The sequence below is a fragment of the Drosophila gunungcola genome (assembly GCF_025200985.1).
Source record: "Drosophila gunungcola strain Sukarami chromosome 2R unlocalized genomic scaffold, Dgunungcola_SK_2 000027F, whole genome shotgun sequence".
NCBI lineage: Eukaryota > Metazoa > Arthropoda > Insecta > Diptera > Drosophilidae > Drosophila > Drosophila gunungcola.
In genome coordinates, this window is record NW_026453175.1 from 527,974 (window position 1) to 549,755 (window position 21,782).

At 42.8% G+C, this 21,782-nt stretch overlaps 3 protein-coding genes across 3 annotated transcripts; 2 read left to right on the forward strand and 1 right to left on the reverse strand.

Moving 5' to 3' along the window:
- Positions 1-79: 79 nt before the first annotated feature.
- On the reverse strand, positions 80-3,376 carry LOC128256745 (uncharacterized). The gene is given in 8 exon segments (XM_052987283.1): positions 80-282; positions 342-767; positions 769-865; positions 924-1,087; positions 1,147-1,815; positions 2,598-2,890; positions 2,893-3,096; positions 3,150-3,376. Coding segments are annotated over 8 exon segments (2,127 nt in total). The 5' UTR covers positions 3,280-3,376; the 3' UTR covers positions 80-138.
- Positions 3,377-8,035: 4,659 nt separating this feature from the next.
- LOC128256621 (mucin-5AC) lies at positions 8,036-17,875 on the forward strand. Its single transcript, XM_052987109.1, is given in 4 exon segments — positions 8,036-8,528; positions 13,694-14,049; positions 14,052-16,368; positions 17,303-17,875. Coding segments are annotated over 4 exon segments (3,192 nt in total). The 5' UTR covers positions 8,036-8,431; the 3' UTR covers positions 17,725-17,875.
- A 224-nt stretch (positions 17,876-18,099) lies between these two features.
- LOC128256627 (uncharacterized) lies at positions 18,100-21,571 on the forward strand. Its single transcript, XM_052987118.1, has 6 exons — positions 18,100-18,485; positions 18,543-18,624; positions 19,865-19,978; positions 20,030-20,727; positions 20,786-20,867; positions 21,416-21,571. Exons 1-3 carry the CDS (start codon positions 18,189-18,191, stop codon positions 19,933-19,935), a joined length of 450 nt encoding a protein of 149 aa, XP_052843078.1. The 5' UTR covers positions 18,100-18,188; the 3' UTR covers positions 19,936-19,978; positions 20,030-20,727; positions 20,786-20,867; positions 21,416-21,571.
- Positions 21,572-21,782: the final 211 nt, after the last annotated feature.

Genomic DNA, 21,782 nt, shown 5'->3' on the forward strand with positions numbered 1-21,782 from the left:
GTAAGTGTAAATGCTTACAAGCCATAACAATTTAGCCTTATTCTTATTTCTAGATTAAATGTAGAGTAAAGCCTTTCCGTGGTTAAATTTAATAACAAATCGCACTTGTTCGCATTTAAATACTAAATATGGCTGCTCTTAGGCCACCTCGTTCTTGGTCTTGAGGCATTGCACTGCCTCCTGCAGAGCCTGATCCTCGCGTTTGCGTATTCGATCGCATTTCGGACAAGGCTGCTTGTCATTCAGGCACTCGGCGTGGAAAACGGCTCCACAGGTCAGGCACTTGAAAAAGACATGGAAAATCGTTAGAAACTGAAAAGATTTCTAGCAATGTGACTTACCCTGAAGGTGGTGCTAATGTGAAACGGATACAGCACCCTTGGACTCTGACAGATTTCGCAGATGAATCCCTTGAGATGGCACAGTCTGCACTTCAGCACATGCGCTTCGCCCAGCTTGAATGCCTTCTGCAGCTGCTGGCACAGTACACCGCGCTGAATCAGCGCCAAATCTGCTATCGAGTACAGGTGAATGTGTTCGTACAGGTATTCCCTGCCCGAGAACTGATGCTGCAGCAGGTCTATGCTGCTCGGAGCACAGGTGTACAAATAGGCCCGTATGAAGTTCAGTCGGATACGCAGGGATTGCAATTCAGCCATGGCATCGGAGGCAAAGTAGATCCTGGGGTTCAGTAACTGCATGTCCAGGAACGGGTGTGAACGGAACTCGGCCAGAAAGGTTGCTGCCCGCTTGCTCACGCTGTACTTTCCGGAAATCCCAGTTGTAGATGATGCGAGCGGGTATCAGTTGCATCTCCACATCCATGCAGCTGCTGCAGTAGTAACTGCCACTGAAGGCGCAAACTCTAAAGGGGAAATATTTAGCTATAGTTGGGTCTCGTGGGAATCTAGATCTATACTCACTGAAAGTTGGAGTAACCTATGCCCAGTGGGTGCTGACAGCTCTTGCACAGGAACCCCTGGGCATCCAGACCCGGTTCGCGTGGTAGCTGGCACAATTGGGCCACCATTTGCTGCAGTTCCACCAGGTCAAACTCGGAGGTGAGCAGCTCGAACTCTGAGTTGGTCTAAGACGGGGAAAATACATTGCTTTTTTTGGTTAAGGAGTAGTTTCTCTTTCACTCACATCCAGTGACTGCAGATCACTCAAGTCTTCCGAAACGGGCGGATCGCTCTCACGCTGCGGTTGGGCCACATTCGGGTTCGAAGCACTGGCCCGGAACTTCTCCCAGATCTCAGACCATCCGGCTCCACTCTCCCGGTTGCTCTCATGCTTCCGGAGCAGGGCATTGTAGCTGCACCTGTCCGTGTTGGGGGAACGCAGACTGACGGCGCTACTCACGCTCACAGATCGCTGGAAGAACCTCGATCCCGAGAGATCATCGGTGGGCGAGGTGGGTGTGTGTGCTGTGTCCAGGTCGCCAGACCACGAGGTCTGCATCAGATTAGACAGCGAGTTGCTGCCCTGGGAGGAGTGATCCATTTGACGCTTGGACTTTTCGCGGGTCCTCAGCCTACTACCCGATGGAACTTCCGGATCTGCAGCTTGACTCGCTCCCGCTGCTTCGTCGGGTGTCTGCTCCTCGCTTATCACATCCATCTCGTCAAACTTCTGTATTAGCAGATCAAGGTTCTCGCGCTGGCTGAGATCGGGCACGCCGAAGTTGCCGCTCCGGCTGAAGGGGCTGTTGGAGATGGAGTCCGTGAACAGCTCGTTGGTCTGCAGGGGCTGGGGCGTGGGTATGGCTATGATATCGGAACCCAGTGAACTGGCCACGTCAACGCCGCTGCTTATCTGCAAGAGAAGCACTCCGTTTAGTTGACTTCAAAAGGAAGCAAAGTTGGAGTTTCTCGTATAAATAATCTTGTACTTTTACTTATCTCAATATATTTTTAAAACTTGTTCGCGATAATATGGCATACCAGATGCTTTTTTTACTTCTACGTTTAAAGAAGACTAGCATAACACATATTATGTGTTAGGTCAGTTTTAAAAATTCCTTTTAAAAATCTCTTGAACAAAAAAATCTTATAATTTGAAAGCTCAATTAATATTTTCATAATGCTCAGCTCAACCATAAAAATTTAAATTTAAATTAAACACTATTGTCAATCTCGACAAGCAGATGGGTAATAAGTTGGTAATTCTCCTATTTACTAGTTAGCTAATAGCCTCAAACATTAACTTATCTTAATATAAAGGAACAAACTTGTATGTTGAAAGGTTTTTCCTATAAAAGATTACAAATCAATGTAGGTAAAGCTTACTTTTAAAGACTAATTTGACCGAAAAGACTGAACTATTCTAGAACTTAAGACCCTTAAAGAATAATTCTAAGATAGTATATTCTATTCTGTACGGGCTAGGATTATTTAAAAAAGGCCTTTGCTGGTTTTTCAAATAAGCATATTATATAGGTAAATTTAGATAAAACTTCTTTTAGAGGAATTATTTGACCACATAGATCTAAATATTCTAGCACTTGGGCTCACTCTGAAAGACTACTATACAGACAGGATCCTGGGAGCATTAATTAAGGTATCTTAAGGGACATAGGATTATAATCCCTAACCTACCGGACAGGATTTAAGTGCGGGCGTCCAGAGATCCGATAGTTGCAGCGAGAAGTCGGGCCAGTTGTTCAGCAGACTGGAGTTGACGGGCAGGTCGAACTGCACGTAGGCCTCCAGGCTCTCCATGATCTTAGCGGCCGTCTCCAGGCCGTCGGAGTCCCTGACCAGGGCGTTCCGCTTGTAGTACTGCGACAACGCGGACCCGTTCTTGCGCATGTTGTTCAGGTAGGAGGAGAAGACGGACTCGTTGAGGGACTGGCGCACCCAGGCCCGGCACTGGCCGATCTCGGAGGTATCTGGCTGAGGCCCTGCACCTGCTCGATCACCTGCTTGTGCATGAACACCATGCAGGGCGACCAGAAGCTGGGGTCGGGCCTGCGCTCCACGTCGCCAGCGATGACATTGAAGGTGGCGGACAGGAAGGAGTCCTTCAGGCCGTGCAGGAACAGGGCCTCCAGAGTGGAGCACAGGGCACTGGTCTGCTCGCACAGACCCAGGACCTCTGAGAGCAACAGACAATTAGTGACAATTTCCGGGGGAGTACCCACAACTCACCCAAACTCTTCTGCTTCACCTCGAACTCGATCTCGCGGGCATTTTCGTTCAGTGTATTGATGAGCGCCTCCTTCACGACACTTTCACGCTTGGATGAAAAGTGGTTCAGGCTGCGGAACAGGGAGCTCATTTGGTTGTCGATCCTTAACTTTTGTTGTGGTTTTCCAAGGGCCAATGCAAATGAGTAAAAATTCTGCCCCAAAGTGTGACCGCAGGTGCGGCCCCAAATAAACAAAGAAAAAATACCAGACATCAGTTAAGAATACCATTTCATTTTATATATCTTCTTTAAAGAGTTTTTTAAAGCGTTTGAGCTTTTATTATAATCCATCCAGTCATCTGCCAGTGCAACAACAAAGACAAGTTTTGGGAATCATTTATTGTACAACTTTGAAAGCCCGCCCAATAGAATGTTATCGATAACTTTCAAAACAAGTTCATACACTGCCTGGTCACACTACCGTTTACAGTGGTCAAAATACGACGGTATTTTGCTCACCGTAACGGTTTTCACATAAATCAAAAATAAATTACATTTTCCTTATCTGCAAGCGAATCAAACGGAATCCATTAATAACTGCAAAAATGCTCGTCCAAGGCAATCAAAAAGGTCAGATCTAAGACTTCAGGGGACTACGCTAAGCTACTCAAACCCGTTCTGGTTATTCTTGACTTTCTTCTCAGATCAAAGCTTATGTGTGAACGCTCGATTATGGGATAAAAAAAACCCACGCAAATTAGCATCAACTCACAGAGAACCCGTCAACGAGACAGAATATTAATTGATTTCGTTTGTATCTTTTCTATCGCCCCTTGTTATTGTCTTGTTATTGTGTTTGGGTATTTTCGGGTTTTGTTTCAATGAACCGCCATATATTCTGTACCCAAGCCAGGTGACTCATGCAGATCTCTCGACCGCCAGGGAATTTTTATTAATGAAAGACCATCCCGTCTCGGGGGACCAGAAAAAACCCGATGCACGTAGTCGGTGGATATAATACTAAAATTAAAATTTGTGTTAAGGTCACGGTGACCAACAAAAGCAAAAGATTTATGTATACGCATATGTATGGCATGTGGTTGCTGTTGTTGTCAACGCATTTTTCAATATTTTTGCAATAAAAATGTTGTTGTTTTTACAGAAGATGCGCCCGATGTTGTCGTTGTGAACCAACTGGTTCAGCATTCAAAATGCAAACTGGTCCCCGCCGCGCTTTTTCGTTTGACTTTTCGACTGTTTTCGGCTTGATGTTGTTTTTCGAAAACACATTTTCCATGTGGGCTGCACTCGGCAAATTGCATTTTATTGAATTTTATTGATACGAAACTGGTTGCGAAATCGTTAATAACATAAACAATTTGGCAAACAGTAATTGCGAGACATGTTTCGTTCATTGTTGAAATTGTTGTTTTGGGATGAGACTTCAAATGCTCAAAATAAACTCGTACAGAATTTTAAATAAAATATCACAAACCAGAAATACATAGTGGTTTTTAATTTCAGCAAGATAAATGAAGATGCAATTTGTTTAAATCAATCATTTTATAACTGATACTTTTCTGAATGTGAGGATTACTTAAAGTACTTTTTTTATAAATATACCCTATAGTATGCAAAATGAATACTCATATATGCAGAATTAAAAATAATTCTAATTTAATTGCAGGGTCCTGTTTATAGACTATGAAGCTTAAATTAGTGATCACAGATCAGTAATGCAACTCTTCTGATCTCAGTTCTATTAGTAGGGTTAAAAATTAGAAAACTTATTGTGATAACTCTTATTGGAAAAAAAAATGTTTTTTTCAACAGATTTATATTTCAGTTAGCAGTTGCAAACTATTATGGTAAAAACGACGAGTTAACAAAAATATATACATTTGAAATTTGCAAGTTTATATTATATACAAATAGGTATATATAACGGCTTCCCCCATTCGAACTACACGTCGAATTTCGCATGGAGCAAAAACCGTTGGCGTTTGTGGTGTGACATTAATGACGATAAACAATTAATAAGGCGCTTTGGGTGAAGGGTCGCGGCGACATTTCCCAACTGAGCCGACTCTATTAAAGTAAATAATATGTGGCGCGCATTGTTGCTGCTCTGAGCTGACTTTGCAGTTTCCAAGATGCCAGCGTGTTGCCATTGTTGCGGCCAAAGAAACCGAAGAGGACAAACAAAACGAAACGAAACGAAACGAAGCGAGCTGAAATGTATAAAAACGTTTGTTTTCGTAATACAATTTTGATTACTTCTTCGACGCCAGACGCCCATTGATGGGCATTGTCTCAGCTTGGCCCCTTTTGTGCGTCCCTAAGCGATTTGATTTATGGGCGGAGGTGCTCGCGCCGAGATCCACAAAGGCCCCCAGCTACCGTTGGCCATTTGCCGGGATCGCAGCCCATTTGGCAATAGCTTTGTTGTAATTGTAACAATAATAACAGCCGTGATTCCCGACGCCGATGCCCCAGCCAACTGGGCAATCATTGACATCGCAGTGCGCCCCAAGGGCGTGGGCCAAAGGGGGGTGTTGGTCTTGAGAAGACAACTTCAAGAGGATAGCATGGTTGGTAACATTTTCAAGCTAACAGTTTGAAAATAAAAATCATAACCAAAAATTTGTAAGTTCACAAAGAAAAAAAAGCATTAAAAAAACCTGTTTAATATTCTCCTCAATTTTTACAAGTTATTCTAAGAACTTATCGGATAGAATAAGCTAATTTTTTTTTACCATTAGTTCGAAACGTCCTTGAAATACTAGATACGATGTTGTATTGATGTAAGTATGTTAATTTGTTGTCCTATTATTTTTCTTACTGTTGGACCGAAAACATTATTTTGAAAAAAAAAACCAAGGGGTTGGACCAAAAGGAAGTGTTAGTTATAAAATTTCACTGCCTAAACAAATCTGCATGTGCTAGATTTTTGATTTAAAAAGCTTAAAATTACAAATCATATTATAAATATTTGTATGTTTAAAGGGTATTCTATGCCGGCATATAGAAATACAAGGTAAATATTGTTTACGATAATTCTTTTTGTTCGTTTTTGTATTCTTTTAAACATTCATTGTTAAATTTTATATTGCAATTATTTTTATAAAATATTTTTGTCATTCAAAAGTATATTTTAACAAAACTTAATTTTATTAATTCTTCCCTACATATTTATCTTTCTTTTAAGCCATTATTTTTTTACTTTAAAACTACAAGCTTTTTTTGTTTAAAATTTATGTTTTGTAGGTAGAGCACATAGTGAATATTTTTTTCCTAAAGAGCAAAAAAATTTTTTACCATTATTTTAAACCACAACCCCTTTTTGCTAAATCTACGCCCCTTGCTGGACCATCAAGAGGCTAGGAAACTGGCTCTTGGATCGTCAAAAGCCAAATGCCGGTACAAATGCTCAAATGCGGAACCAATAAGCTGACATAATTTTTTGTGATGGGCGAGAAATAAAAGTTTTGCTCAGGCCAAATGATAATTACATACATTCCAGAGACATCCGAAGATATGGTCACGGCTGGCTTTCGAATGCGATCAAAAACGCATTTAAATGTGAAGACTATTGGGAGATGGTTATTCAAGGACGTGATAGGAAAAATCAGTGAAAAGAATTTCTGAAGATCGCTTATATATTATCGCCATATGATCATGAGACAAGATGATCTAATCACCGATCGCGTTAACCGCCGGGCGTCTGAAATGCCAAAAGTTCATCGATCACTGACACCGCAGATCAACTCAACGCATCTTTATTGATCTGCCAAAAGTCTGATCGATCGGTTCTGACTCAGCCCAGTCAAAAACCCAATGCAATGAGGCAAACAGGCAAGGCTGAAATATATTTATGTCAACGCCGTGATCTTTCGATCAACAAATATTTATGAATTGATCAGAGCCGGGTACAAGAACTTAAGAACTTGCTGGGGGAACAGGATCTTGCGAATCTGTGACATATGAGACACATAACTTATGCATTGTTAGCATAATACTTTCCGAAAATCAAGTCAAACCTGTCAAAATAAACAAACCGAACTGAGCACATTCGTTTTCAATATCAATTTGCATTTCGTGTGTGTTTAATTTATGCGAAAGTTGTGTCTATTTGAGAGACTCTTAAGCTATTGTCTTGTAAATCATCCGGAGAATAGCACTAATGTTAGGCGGCTGTTAGCTGAATGTTAATGTTAACCCATTATAAAACAAAGTGATTTATATGGAACAATAAAAACAAGTCAACAGAAATGCATAGTCTTAAAATAGTGGTAGAGTTTTAAATTAATATGTTTTAAAAGCTAAATCTGTAAGATATAGTTATAAGACATATATAAACTTAAAAAAATTCAAATTTTCAATAATAGTAAGAAGAGATGTACTAAATATATATAAATATAAAAAAAGGCATAAGGATGGTATGCTTTATGTGGTTCATTCTGTGTGTTATTTTTTCTTATTCATAATGTTAAATAAATATTTTCTTGAGTCCCTTTTACCTTTCTCTGCTTTTAAAGAGAAGCCTACCATAACAAACTTAAAGATTGGTGTTTAGGGGGTTAAGCTCTTACGTTCAGGTTGCGCGGCTGACCTTGAACGTCATTGGCAATGCGTCAAACTGTGGCGACAAACCAGTATGCAAAAAAAAATCTGATCGCCAGCATCTGAGCAATTAAGGCAATTGTTTTGCACTGTTTTTCCGGTGGATAGTATAGTAGTAAAAAATAGAAAATTAATTAAACGGGGGTGTGAAACTTTCTTGCTATAGCATTTCATAATTCCCCTAGCTTATTTTCTGGGGGGACTCTGGCGAAGTCGCAGTTGACGTCGGCGGCTCTGCCGGCGTCGCTGCCGCAGCCGAGTCGAGCTCCGAGCAGCGGCTCTTGGCCAAGTTTATTGAAAGCGCAGAATCCGTGAGCTACGGACGTGTTTCGCTCGAGCGCATCGCGCATCTTCCAACTACGACCTCCGATCTCTCACTCGCTCCCGCCCGCCGTGCATAGCACCCTCTCGCTCGCGCCGCCCAAAGTGATCGTGATATCGTGCCGCGGATTTTTCGATTGAGAAAAGGCGGTTAAAATATTACACATTATATATTGTCGGCTTCGATTGCGTCTGCGGTTTTGTCATCGCGATCATTGTTAGTCGGGCTCCTACGCGATAATTATTCCGGCTCGTCTTTGGGCAATGCCCGATTCTAAATTGTTAATTGCGTGACAAATTCAGAGAGGCCCGAAATCAACAATAATAATAAACACGAAACACCAGCTCACCCACGATAATGCAGATCGATCCGAAGCCACGATGCGGTGGCAGCATTAGCCTTACCGTTATGCTGCTGCTGATCATCGGCGCCGACTTCGCCGTTGGAAGGCCTGGTATTACATTAAAGACACATATAGACAAACTAACTAAGGAAATTGCGATTGCATTGACGATTACGCTATCAATATCGCACTGGCATGCGAATCCGATCAGTGGATCAGTGATCTTTCGCGCTTTCTTTGTCTTTACCTCTTCCTATTTGCGGCTTACGTTTTGAATGTTATGTGTGCTTATTGCGTATTTTGTAAAGGAAGCTACAAGTTTATGGGTGATATAAGAAATTGTAAACTTATTAAATGTCCCGCATAAATAATATGCCAGTCGAACCTGTTTTAGAGGCGTTACCATTTGAAAACGTTCTCCAACCTAAAGATCAACGGTTCTGTTAGCACCCACAGCTTGATGCTTCCTTTCAATTTGTTTTATATCTGTAACTAATTTTACGATTTTACCATAACCCTACTAAGTTATACTCTGAGCCCAAGTCCCTCTCCCCTCCCCCTCTGTCTGTCAATATCTGTAAGAAGTTCAGATTCTTCACTCAAAACTACAGCCACTTTAAAGCATTCATCAAACGCACCTCATTTGCATTACCAAAACTCACCTGCACACAAGTTCGTTCTCAGGCCGCAGTGAACTTCGATCGTGATCGTGATCATGACCCACATCGGCTATGAGACAAGTGTTATCCCCCAGCTAACGACTAAAGACAGTTGCAGCCACAGACGGCGAAATCATTGGGTCTGAAACTCAATGAAATTAAGTTCAGAAAGCTTAGAAAAGTGTAACATAAAAAGGCTACACCTTAAAGGTATAAGGTATTTAAAGGCAAATTGCCTCAAACATCAGGTGATCAGGTAGATACATCCCTTTTATAACAAGAAAAAGGCGTTTCCTTTCAAATATAACCTTTATTTATTGCCTGTTTTTTTTTTATAAGTTAACTGTTGTCAGTGGAGCATCTTCATTACCATAGCTATTTCGAGTGCAGTCTGCTGACTTGTCTCGAAGGCTTAGGCCTGCAATTAGCCTTCGCCGCTGAAGAGCCTTTGACTGCAGGCAGCCTTAAGCTGTTTTTGTTTGACAAACAAACTGAAGAACTGGGCGCCGGTCGTTAAGTTTTTTTTTGGGTTGAAAGCGAAATCAGGTAGCCGCTGCAAAAACAAACAGCGCGCTGTTCCCAAAGGCAAAGCCGTAAGAAAAACGAAATTCGAGAAGAGCCGATGTGAAGAGACCCAAAGAAATCCGAGACCCAAAACCGAACTGCAGAGCCCCAGCAAGTGGGCAAGTTACGTAAGCCGCGGATAACGTGACTGGCAAGGCTTCCTCTTGGCGTTCGGGGGTTAAAGGAGGGGTTAAACGACCCCTCGGATGGGTTCCCTAGAGGGGTCCATGTAGTCTATAAATTTAGCGACGCTTTTGTCAAGACGCTCTGTTAACTAAGTTGTTTACACCAACTAGAGACTAATGTTGTGGCGCTGTTTTTGGGTCATGGGGCCGCAAACAAGAAGCCACGAAATTCGAGAATGAAAACACGAGAAAATTGTGCAGCATCTCGCGGACTTTGGCAAAACCCACTGACCAACTAGCCGGGCTAATTGGCCAATAACAATTAAGGCAAATTCATGAGCTCTCTGGGCTCGCTTAAAGCACCAATGATGGAAATATCATTGGGGCTTAATGGATCTGCGACTAGTGGCATGAAATAGTTATATTTCACATATTCGGCAATCAATGAACCCATCGTAATGAATGGACCCGTTCACGTACGTGATAATTAGCGAATTCGCACGGATCTGAAATAGGGAATCGTGCCTCACTTTCGCGTGGCTTGATTTATGATTCAGTCGCAGATTATCGTAATTAAAACACAATGGGATATCAACCAGTTATGGATATAGATGAAGATATGTAGACACATGAGCAGCGCCAATTCGATTTCGACATTCAAGCACTGATTTGCCAATCTATTGCAAACTCCTCAAAGGCGACCGACAAAAGCCAGTCGATTAGAACCAATTCTGGGGCCCATTCTAAGCCATAAATATTTATGCAATTATGGGAGAGTTCGGTTTCAGTTTCAGTCTTAATCTTTCCCCTTGACATTTCTCAAACAATCAAAATGAAATCGCATTTTTGTTTGGCGATTTCAAGTGCAATAAACACGCTTTGTTTCATTTTGGTTCACAGTAAAAAGTATAATTTACAAGTTGCGACTTTGATTTTGCGATTTGGCACGGCTTTTGACACATTTCGTTAGGCGCTTGTGTGTAGGCAGACAGCCCAATAAGTCGATAACTCCAAGGCCTGCAAGATATAGATATAAACGAAGATTAATAAAAATCCATTACAATTTTTTGCTGATTCCGGCGAAGGTTGGCCAGGCACAGAAACATGTCAAAGTAAAGAAGATGGTAAACAAACTGTAAAATTGGCAAGTGCAAAATGTTTTCTGCTGAAATTCCCATTGTCTTAAGGTGGGTGCAGATGTCGTGAAGCCGTCAATCAATTAAAAATTAAATTCATTAAACATAAGCGGCGGGGGATCCATCGATGGAGTTGTCGATGAAGATGAAGATGGCGCTGCAGACAAGCTAAATTAATTGGCCTGAACTTGAGCAGCGGCAGAGCCGGAAGTGGGGGGAAATTTCAGTTATTTCGGCGTTATCCGAAAACACTTTTGGCCACCAGCCGTGACGCTAATCATCTTCACCATCTCTATTAAGCACTCATATTTATGAGCGGCTGGGCTGCAGGCGAAAGTTCAAGTTGAGGGCTTCCTGATCGGCGGCCAAGCCCGTTCCAAAATGTAAATTAATCTCTATTGCTTATGGCCAGAGAATGTGGAAGATGCTTAGCATCCGGAACTGACTGGGCAGGCGCATTCGAAGCAACGCCCATCGCGATCTGGCTTAGTCACATACGAGTTGAGTTTGTCGCAGAGCAAAAACCGCATTTCCAGAATTCCCCAGCGCCAGCCCAATTAAAATATTCCGCATCTACAGTATAGGCAAACAATTTATTCAGTTATTCCGCTGTAAACAGGAATCGAGGCGCAGATCAAAAATCAGAAGCTGGCTGAGAATCTCTCATATATCCAAGTAAATAATTATTAATTATTCGCACTCGGCACGAGCGCGACACAATGCCCGAAGTGAAAATAACAAAATCGTTGTCGGTGCAATCATTAGCCATTAATTCGCTTGTTGTTGCTGTCAAAGCCAGCTGCTGCTGGCCTGTCACATGGACTCCCCGATTCCCAGACTCCCAGTGGCAGAACAATGAGTGTCTCATTTGATAAAAATCCATCCACTAATTGCAAAGTGCGTTTCACGAGTGTAAGGCCAGCATTTACTTTGCTCAGCGACTGGCAGAAATAGAGCCATTGATTATAATTCAAATAAATTATTTATTTAAAAAGCCAAGCAAGTGACAAGTTAATTGGATAAAAAAATATAGAGAGACATCAATTTATAGTCGCAGACAAACTTCAGCTATCAATATGGTTTAGTTAAGTGGATTGGTCAACTCAGTTAAACAATAAAATAGCTTAACACTTCTTTTCCCACAGCTATTTTTTATATTTTTGATTTTTAATGAGCAGTTAGTCAAGGTACAACGATATGAAACGCACTGTACGCCCTAAAGCCCTTTTGCTCGATTCCAATGACCAGCTGAAACGAAAGACTTAGGCAACGAACTTGATGGTTGCACACCTGTCACACCCACACCAACACACGTGCACATGCACATACATTGACTAACCTGCCTGGGTAGCTTTTAAAATTGAATTTTATCTGGTGGCAGACCTTTGTGTAACTAACAGTAACCACCGCACAGCAGCCACACATCACAACAACCGCAGCAGCATCAGCATCAGCAGCAGCAAACGTATGGCCCATCTCAGTCAATGTCAATCAATCAGCCGCCGCGGCAGCCAAATTGCCCAAGAGCCGCCCACAGCTGCCTCATCTGTCACCCAACCACCATCGCCAGCATAGCCACCGAACAAACTCCTCACCCACCATACAAAGCATGCACCCAGTGGGGAATTTCAGTTGGGATTGTTTAGTTTACTCGCAACAGCCCTTTTGCTAAAAATATACAAATGTTTCTATGAACTACATGTTCAAGGATAGAAAGCTTTAATCGTTAGTTGATGGCAATCATAAAATTGGATCATTTAGGAGCGAAGTTTTGTTATAAAGTAAATGTAAATTTTATCTATTTTCCATATTACTTAAAACCAGGTACCGAAAATAATCATTATTTTGTTTTTCCAAACTAAAAAATCATCCACTTCCAATAGCCCCATAATCAATTAAATTATATTGTTTGGTTGCTAATTTTAATATCTTTCCGAATCTGCAATGTTTTTTTTTTTTAGGTTTTGTTCAGAATAATTATTATTTTTGAGTTTTCTTATCAAAATTTTTATTTGTAAGCGGAAAAAATATCGCTTAGAAATAATGATTATTTTGTGATCGATATTATTTCGCTTAGCCGTTCTAATCGGAATTCTGACAAGATTAAAATGTGTACTTCTTGTTAAAGAATATATTAAACATTTAAAATATCAAGTTAAACTTTTAGTTAATACATTATCAACATGTTTAGATAGCTTGGCAGATGGTTTTGTTTTGATCAATATCTTTTGTGAGCTCTAACTAAGATTGTGATTTTCCTTTTTGGGACTAAATCTATTTCGTTAGTACAGGGATTTATCTTAGAGGTAAAAAGTGCTTTAAAAACTATTATTTATTAAACAATCTGTTAAGCACTTAAAATTTCAAGTTAAACTTATAGTTAATACATTACCAAAATGTTAAGTTAGCTAAGCAGAGAATTTTGAAGTGATTATAAGCTTTTGTGAGCTCTAACCAATATTGTGGTTTTCCTTTTTCGGAGTAAATGTTTTCTCATTAGTACTTGTAGTACCAAAAAAAAAGTACGCACTTTTCTTAGATGTAAAAAGTGTTTTTTTTTTTTTCAAAATGAAAGGTCAGTTCTTAGCTTGAGTAGGATTTAGTTTGAAGGGTGCTATATTAGGGTCTGACTGTTTCACTCTGTCATTCTACCACATCCTCTTGCTACTTCCACTTCCACTTCCACTTCCACTTGAACACTTCCGCTTGCCATGCTTTTGCAAACGCTCGAAAGAAGCAGCCGCAGCCACAGCCACAACGAGACCCACCACATTCTGCTCCCCCTCCAACAGATGTGCGCGAGTCGCCCTTCGCCCGAGAGCTGCAGCCGCCGCTGCTGCAGCCGGACGTGCCCTTCAGCGCCGCCCAGGGGGGCGGGGTCGGGCCGAAGGCCATCGACAGCTACGGCAACCCCATCGACGCCCTGCGACCCATCGACACGCCCGACGGGCGCAAGGTGGTCAGCGCCCAGGGCGTCCAGTTCGAGATACCCACGTACGCCTCGGGGATCACGGAGATCCGGCGACCGGCCGATGATCTCCTGCCGCCGCACATTGGTGAGTTGACATTCACGCGAGCAGCGGCTGCCGGCGGTGCCTCCAGAACCAGGACGCAAACGGGAACGGCAACCAGGACGAAAACCGAAACAGAAACGAAAACAGAAACAAAACAGAAACAGAAACCAATGCCTCGACAGCACTGCACACAAACAGTAGTAGTAGTAATATAACTAGTACAAATAGCACTAGCACCCGCACCGCACTAGCCGCACCCATTAGCACCACTAACAAGCTGGCCAAGCGCGATTCGCTGGGCGGCCAGTTCCCCATTGCACCACCCAGTAACCGCCACGCCCCGCCCCCCTTCTCCCTGATCAAGCTAAATCCCTTCGCCGGCCAGGACTCACCCATTACCCAGATCGGCTCCCAATCCAGTCTTTGTCCCAGTCCCAGTCCCAGTCCCACTTCCACTTCCACTGCCCCGACCACTCCGCCCCCAGCCAACGCGAATTGCCCGAAATACTCAACTCCGAATCCGAATCCTCTCCAACCAGATGCCATCGCTGTGGGCCTGGAACCCAGCAGTCCGAACTCATTCACTGGCACAGCATCAGCATCCGCACCAGCACCACTTCCAGCCACATCACTAACACCGCCCCGCCATGATCCATCACCCGACACCACGACGACCGCCGCGGAAGTGGAGGTGGAGCAGGCGCACCTGGTGCCGCTTCCGCAGGCGGCCAAGGAGGAGGGATCCCTGCCCGAGTATATCCGGGAGTTGCAGCGCCAGGACCCCGACATTGGGGGTCCAGTGCACTGGAAGCCGGCTGCCAATGCGGCGCCACTCAGTGTGATCGCCTGGGACCTGTTGCCGCCGCACGAGGCACAGGATGTCCAGCGCCAGGAGGACGTCCAGGATGAGCAGGCGCAGGAGCCCACGATCATCACGGAGGCGCAACAGCAGCCGGCCAAGAAGGTGCAGGGCATCGTGGATCCCATTAGCCACAACATACGCCTCAGCCTGAGCAGTGGCAGTGCCCTGAGTCCAGTGGATGGGCCGGCGGAGCATGGCACCAATGCGCATGTGGGCAGCACCACGCCTGCCAATCCGGGCCGCTTTCCGAACCGCCAGCGTGGCACGGCCCACTACAGCACCACCAGGAGCAGTTCCACCACAGCAAGGCCGCGCAGCACCACCACTCACGCACCAACCACAACCACCAGCACAACGAAGGCAACAACAACCACCAGCACAACCACCAGGAGAAGCACAACGACCAGCACCACTACAGCGAAACCAGAGACGCGCACCACTGCCAGTCCGGTAACCAGCACCACCGGGGCCACCGGCACCACCGAGGACCCAGCCACCTTTTATCGCCTGGACAACGAGGAGGCCTACGCCTACACCCTGCCCACATGGCTGCAGGAGGTCACCGATCCGGACCTGGACGTGGCCGTCACTTTCGAGGTGCCCGCCGACAACGATCAGTACAACCACACGCTGGCCAACGATCTGGAGCCGCCCTTCGAGCCGTTCGTCGACTTGGGCAACATTCAGCTGACGCCACCGCCCACCAGCAAGCCAACACCGACCACCAGCACAACCAGGGCAGCGCCCACAACGACCACCACCACCGCCACAACAACCACCAGCACAACCACAACCAGAACAACCACGCCACGAACAACGACAAGCACAAGTACAACCACAACTACAACAACGCGACGTCCGAGCACGCAGCGACCGACCAAAGCACCCACACCAATACCACCCACGCACAGCACTCAAGCGCACCACCACCCAGAGCCACCGCCAGTGAAATTGACCACAACCACCAATCACCATGCAGATACTCCGCCGGAGGACTCCAGTAGCAGCGGCAGCGGCAGCAGCAGCAGTGCCATTGGCAACACCACTCCCAGCCAGTTGGACGCAGGCAACCCCTTCGATTCGGCCACCATTCCCGCCTGGCTGCGCGACTTCGACTATCCGGATGTGGGTCCCGGAGTGCCCTTTGACCCGGACAACTTTGGGCCAGCCGCCAGCAGTAACCGTTCCCCCACCACCCAGCCACGCCTCCCCACCGTCCCGCCCGCCCCCTCCGCTTTTCCATCCAAAGTCACGCTTCCGCTTCCAGCCAGCAGCAGCAGCAGCAGCAGCAGCGAGGAGCCACCGCTAGTGCTCATTCCGCCCGCTGACCGCGCGGACTCCGTCTCCGGTTCCGGTTCCGCCTTCGGTTTCGCCCCCGCCGCCGTCTCCAATGCCGGACAACTGACCCCTCCCCTTCCCACTACCAACTCTGTCACGCCTTTTGCAGCCCGCTTCGAGCCAGCAGCGAACAGTCCGAACCAGGCAGCCAGCCCCTCCAGCGGCGAACCCTTCCCGCCCAGCAAGGTCGAGTACACCAAGAGCGACGAGGGCAAGGTCATCAGCACGCCGGTGGCCAGCGTCCAGCGTAAAAGTGAGTACAGATGATCCCATTTCTGCCCCCCAAGTTGTACTTATACCCGTTGTTTGTAGAGTAAAAGTTGTTGTAAAGCTCGTAACTGGTAACTGGTAGGTTCGTCAGTCTGACAGTCCAATTGTATGTACGTCGATATCCTGATAGAGTGGATAAACACAAATCGCGGAACTGTGTAACGTCATTCTGTTTATTTGGTTAATATCTATCGACACACTTTAAATCTTTTAAATCGAACCTGTGTTTTAGAAGTTATTAGAAAAGTTTCAATTATGACGTCACTGCATATTTAAAAAAACGCAGTTCACTTGAAAGAACAAAGTAGTAACGCAGCCACATCCGCGATTAAAATGTTATCGATGGGCAGCGATTTTCTAAGCATCAACAGGACCATGTGATCGAATTGACCCTAGTCAATTAGATTTGCTTAGCCAAACAGTTGTAGTGGGTATACATTTTTGTACCCCTTACTCGTAAAGTAGAGCCAAAAATTTTCGTAATCGAGCAATTATTTTAGGACTTATGGAGTTTATGAAGTTTTCTGTCGCCCCTCTTCCGCTGCTTAGCCACTGATCGGCCGTTGTTCTGCCGCTGCTAGCAGAGAAAGAGAGAGAGAGAGAAAGAATTACAGAACTTTTAGTGGGGGGTGGGGGTGCTGCACGCTCTTAGCTTCTAGTGTTGGATATACACTTCGACAGATGGCGCCACCTAAACATCGATTGTTTTGTAGAGGAAATACTAAGTATGAAGTTTGTTGGCTGAGTAACGGGTATCTAAATGTCGGGGAATTTGACTATAGCGTTCTTTCTTCTTGATTATCTGTCCGTCCCAAAACATGAAGATTGAAATTAACTAAGTTTGTCCAGTCAAATTGTATTGTCAATGTATTGAGTCTAACTACTATATCCGTTCTTTGTTTGTTCCCTTCCCTCAGCGGAGACTGCGGCGCCAGTTAGCAACACAGGGAAGTATACGGGCGGATTTGGCGCCCCGGCGGGCCTACTGCGTCCACAGTCGACCAACCCCACCGGCTCCAACTCCGGACCGGGTTCCAGTGCCAGCCCCCACTCCGACATCTACGTGGCCGGCGATCAGCACGAGTTCAGCACCATTGTGAAGGCGAACAAGGCGCGGCCCACTGTGAACCCAAGTCGCTACAACGGTGGCTTCGGCGCCCCCACTGGTGTGCTTTCGCCACAGAGCCAGTCGGAGCCGCGACCCTTCCAGCCGGTCCGCCAGCAGACGGAGCACAGGGATCGTCCGGCCGGCGGCAACCGGCGGACGGAGAGCCGCTTTGGCGGACCGCCCGGCATACTCGTGCCCTTCGACAACGTGCAGCGGACTGGAGGACAGTAGCGGAGTCCAGGAGTCGAAAGTCGGAAGTCCGCGAATACTTTAAATTATTTATAGCCCATGTACATGTACCTATGCTAGTGCTAAATGAGTTGTGGACTCGTCACAAGGGTCATCACAATATTTGCGAAATTAAAAGTCTCAGAACTATCAAGCCGAATGCTTTTTATTTTCCAAAACCAGTACACCTTTCAGCTTATGACTTCATGAATATATTCCAGTCAGTTGAAGTCTGTTCTCCACACTGTGTACACTGTACATTATGACAAAATCTTTGGTGCATTTTAAGACTTGCAAAAAAGAAAAAGTAGAAAAAAATTCGATTTATGGTCACTGCATTGACTGTAAAGTTTATCACTCATACGTACTGTTGCCTTTGTTCAAATATTTTATTTTCATATAGTTGACGTAGACTTAGTGTGATTTGTCTAGGAAAGGAGACAAATTATTTTAAAGTCGAATTGAAAATGTGCCAGTCCTGTGAAGACTTTTCACCACAGTGCTGCGCCACATTCTATCCTATATGGTGCATCATTCTTGGAGCCTTATTCACTGCGGGCGCAATTTATTTGGTAGTTGACTATACAAATAAAATCGACAACCCCTTTACTTTTTCAAGGGCTGATTGGGACGGTGACGACTGGGATACCATCGAAAAAATACGCGACAGATATAAAACTTATAGAATTATTTCTATTATTAAAGTCATAATTGACTTCACTTATGTGGTCGCTGGAGTTTTGTTGCTGCTTGGCGATAAAATGGTAAGTTACAATTTATTCTATTTTAACCAATATTGATTTAACTTTATTTTTTAACAGAATAAAAAAGGGTTGTTCAATTTTGGAAAAATCCTCAGCTATTTCTTTCCTATTTTTTCTGTAATGACCGTTTTTACTATAAGTAAGTAATCTTTGGGTCTTAGCAGAGCAACATTGATGAAAAAGTCGTGATAATTTTAGTTTCTGCAGCCTGTATTTGGCTGGGCTTACCTGTTGTTCAAAATAAGAACAAAAAAATAAATATCCCCCCAAAAAAACAATAAGAATCTAAAAGTAAAAAAAAAAACACCTATCGGAAAAGCTTTAAACTTAAAACTTAACTCAGATATTTATTTATTGTTATGTCTCTGTAACTCCTCACGCCTTGTAACTCCTCCTATTATAACCAAACTAATATTAATAAAATAACAGTAACAATAAAGCCAAAGTTTATACACCCTATTACAACATCTTAATATCGATTTATAAGCGTATATATTTAAAAACATTGAAGTTAAGATGATTTTTAGCTCAATTATGTGATATATATATCGTTTTCTGATTTTAATAAACTAAAAGCGTAGTTCTGAATTATTAAACTATTACAATGTTTAAAAGAAATTTTAATTAAAACTAAAATATAGGCTAGTAGATCCATTTAAACAAATTTTTTTTTTTAATATTTGGTTTTCTTCCATGGGTTTTGTATGTTATAGTCGGCCGATTTTAATAAAATTAACACCGTAATTCTGAAACATAAAAATTGTACTATTTATTTGAAGAACTTATTTTTTTCACTTATTTTTCTGATTTTTCTTATGAGAGCTATACGTATAGTCTTCCGATCCGGCTCGTTCCGACTTTTATACTACCTGGGACAGGAAGAAAATTTTTGGTAAATTTGCACGCATATAGACTAGTTTACGTAGAAACGAACGGATAGACGAACATGGCTAGATTGACTCTCCTAGTAATGCTGATCAAGAATATATATACTTTATAGGGTCGGAGATGTCTCCTTGGCTAAACAGTTTGACACGCTGAAGGCTCTCTTGCTCGATAATCCGTACACTATTTCTTTTTTGAAATGACACAGAATATTCGTCTGATTCTAACCATCTGAAAGGAAAACAACCTGGAAAAACTGGCCAAAGTTGCAGAAAAAATGGTCGAAATCTTGGCCCTACCAGCACGTTCGGATAACAACAAAAAACAATCAATTGATACCGTTATCTGTCCACATATTTATATTGTTATACTATATACTTTACAAGTATTTGTGTTCACATAATTATAATATAACTACAAGTATAATGAGTGCACATGAAAGCACTACCAGTTGCATTTTGCTTTCATACATTTTTTTCTGTATTTGCATTTAGTTGTCCACATTTGCGCCGTAATAAAACTGTGCAAGTATATAGAGCAACGCTGGGAGATAGCTAACAATTAATCGTATCCGATTTCCATTTCGATTTATGTCTATGCTTGTTAAGGTAAGTGGTATCTGTCATATTAGAAATGTGTTAATGTTTATCCCTGTACAGGACATTTTGTCGGAAAAGAAAAGCAGTGCAATGTGATCTAAAATGTGTAAAATTTTCGAGTCTTAAAAAACTCTGGCCGGCAGAACTAAAAATTGCTTAATAAAATAAATTTTTGTGACGAAAATTAATTAAGCACACTTTTAAATGGTTCCCATTTGGCCCACTTCAGCCTGGTATTTGAAAATTGGCCTATCGCAGCGTGCAGAATAGGAATTTTTAAATTGTTTTAATCTTCTTTTTTTACGCGTATTTTCAACAAAATTTAAACTGTTCTAAAAAAAATGTACATGTACCTATGCTAGAGCTAGTTGAGAACAAAGTCTCAGAAGTATCAAGTCAAATATTTTAATTTTTTTCAATATAGTTCACTTAGAAAAAAAGCTCATGAGTCCATGAACATTTTTCAGCCAGTTAAAGTCTGTTTTCCACACTGTGTACACTGTACATATATAGCTACGAAAGACAAATTATTTTAAATCGGTTTGACAATGTGCCAGTCCTGCGAAAACTATTCACCAGAGTGCTGCGCCAAATTCTATACTATATGGTGCATCGTACTTGGGACTTTAAGCATTGTGGCGGGAATTATAATGCTGCTAAGGAACCCTGGCGGATATTACCAATTTGCTGTTTGGCAACTTCTTATAGGCTTAAGTTATATAGCCGCGGGGCTTTTAATGCTGATTGGGGAAAAAAAGGTAAGTAACGATTAGTTAAATTGTAACCAACATTATTTCCGTTTATATTCCTAAACAGGACAAAAAAAGGTTGTTCAAGTGTGGAAAAATTCTCAGCTATGTTTATGCTATTTGTACTTGCGGCGCCATTTTTACAATAAGTAAGTATTTATCTTTGGGTCTGAAGCTGGAAAAACATCGATCAAAAAGATGCATGCAAAAAGTGATCAAAACTTTTATTGACATTTTTTATTAAATTGATGGGCATTAGCGTAAAAAATACATTGGTGCGACTAATAAATCTCGGTCAGCTGAACACGACCTAAGATATTGTCGCAACAGTGCAACTATTTGGCTAAGAACCCTCATACCCAATACAGTCGAGAGATTTTTTTTTAATTTTATATTTGAAAAATATGACATTCACTTCAAAAGACCTAAAAGCCCTTTCTTTGGTGGTGCCTAAAAGTAAGCATACAATTTTTGTGAAATGCCTAAAACATTCATGTAAAATTGTACATGATAGACATTAAATTGTAGTAAAAATATCATAGGTTTAGGCACTAAAATTTAGTTGTAATCAATCGATACTGCCATCTATGTGTTTTTCGGCTCTAGTCGTTTGTATTGTTCATCTTGATTTTAAAACCGCAGAAGACATATTTTTTGTCAAAATGTTTGAATAGTGTATTTCTGTTCTGTTTTTTAGTTGTCCACATCTGCGCCGTAATGAAACTGTGCAAGTATATAGAGCAACGCTGGGGATAGCTAACAATTAGCCGTTTCTGCTTTCCATTTTTATTTATGCCTGATCCATAAATTCAAATAAACTACCGACAAATAATCCGATTCCTTATTGCTGGTTAAGTAAGTGATATCTGTCATATTTAGAATGTGCTAATATTTTGTATCCCTGGACAGGACATTTGGTCGGATTAAATCATTCGGAACGCTTTTATATATAGTGCCTTTGGAAAGCAGCGTATGTAAATTATAATGTGTTCAATTTTTGACTTTGGAAACATTCACGCCGGCAGAATTCGCAACTAGTAACAAAATTAAATGGAAGCGTGAAT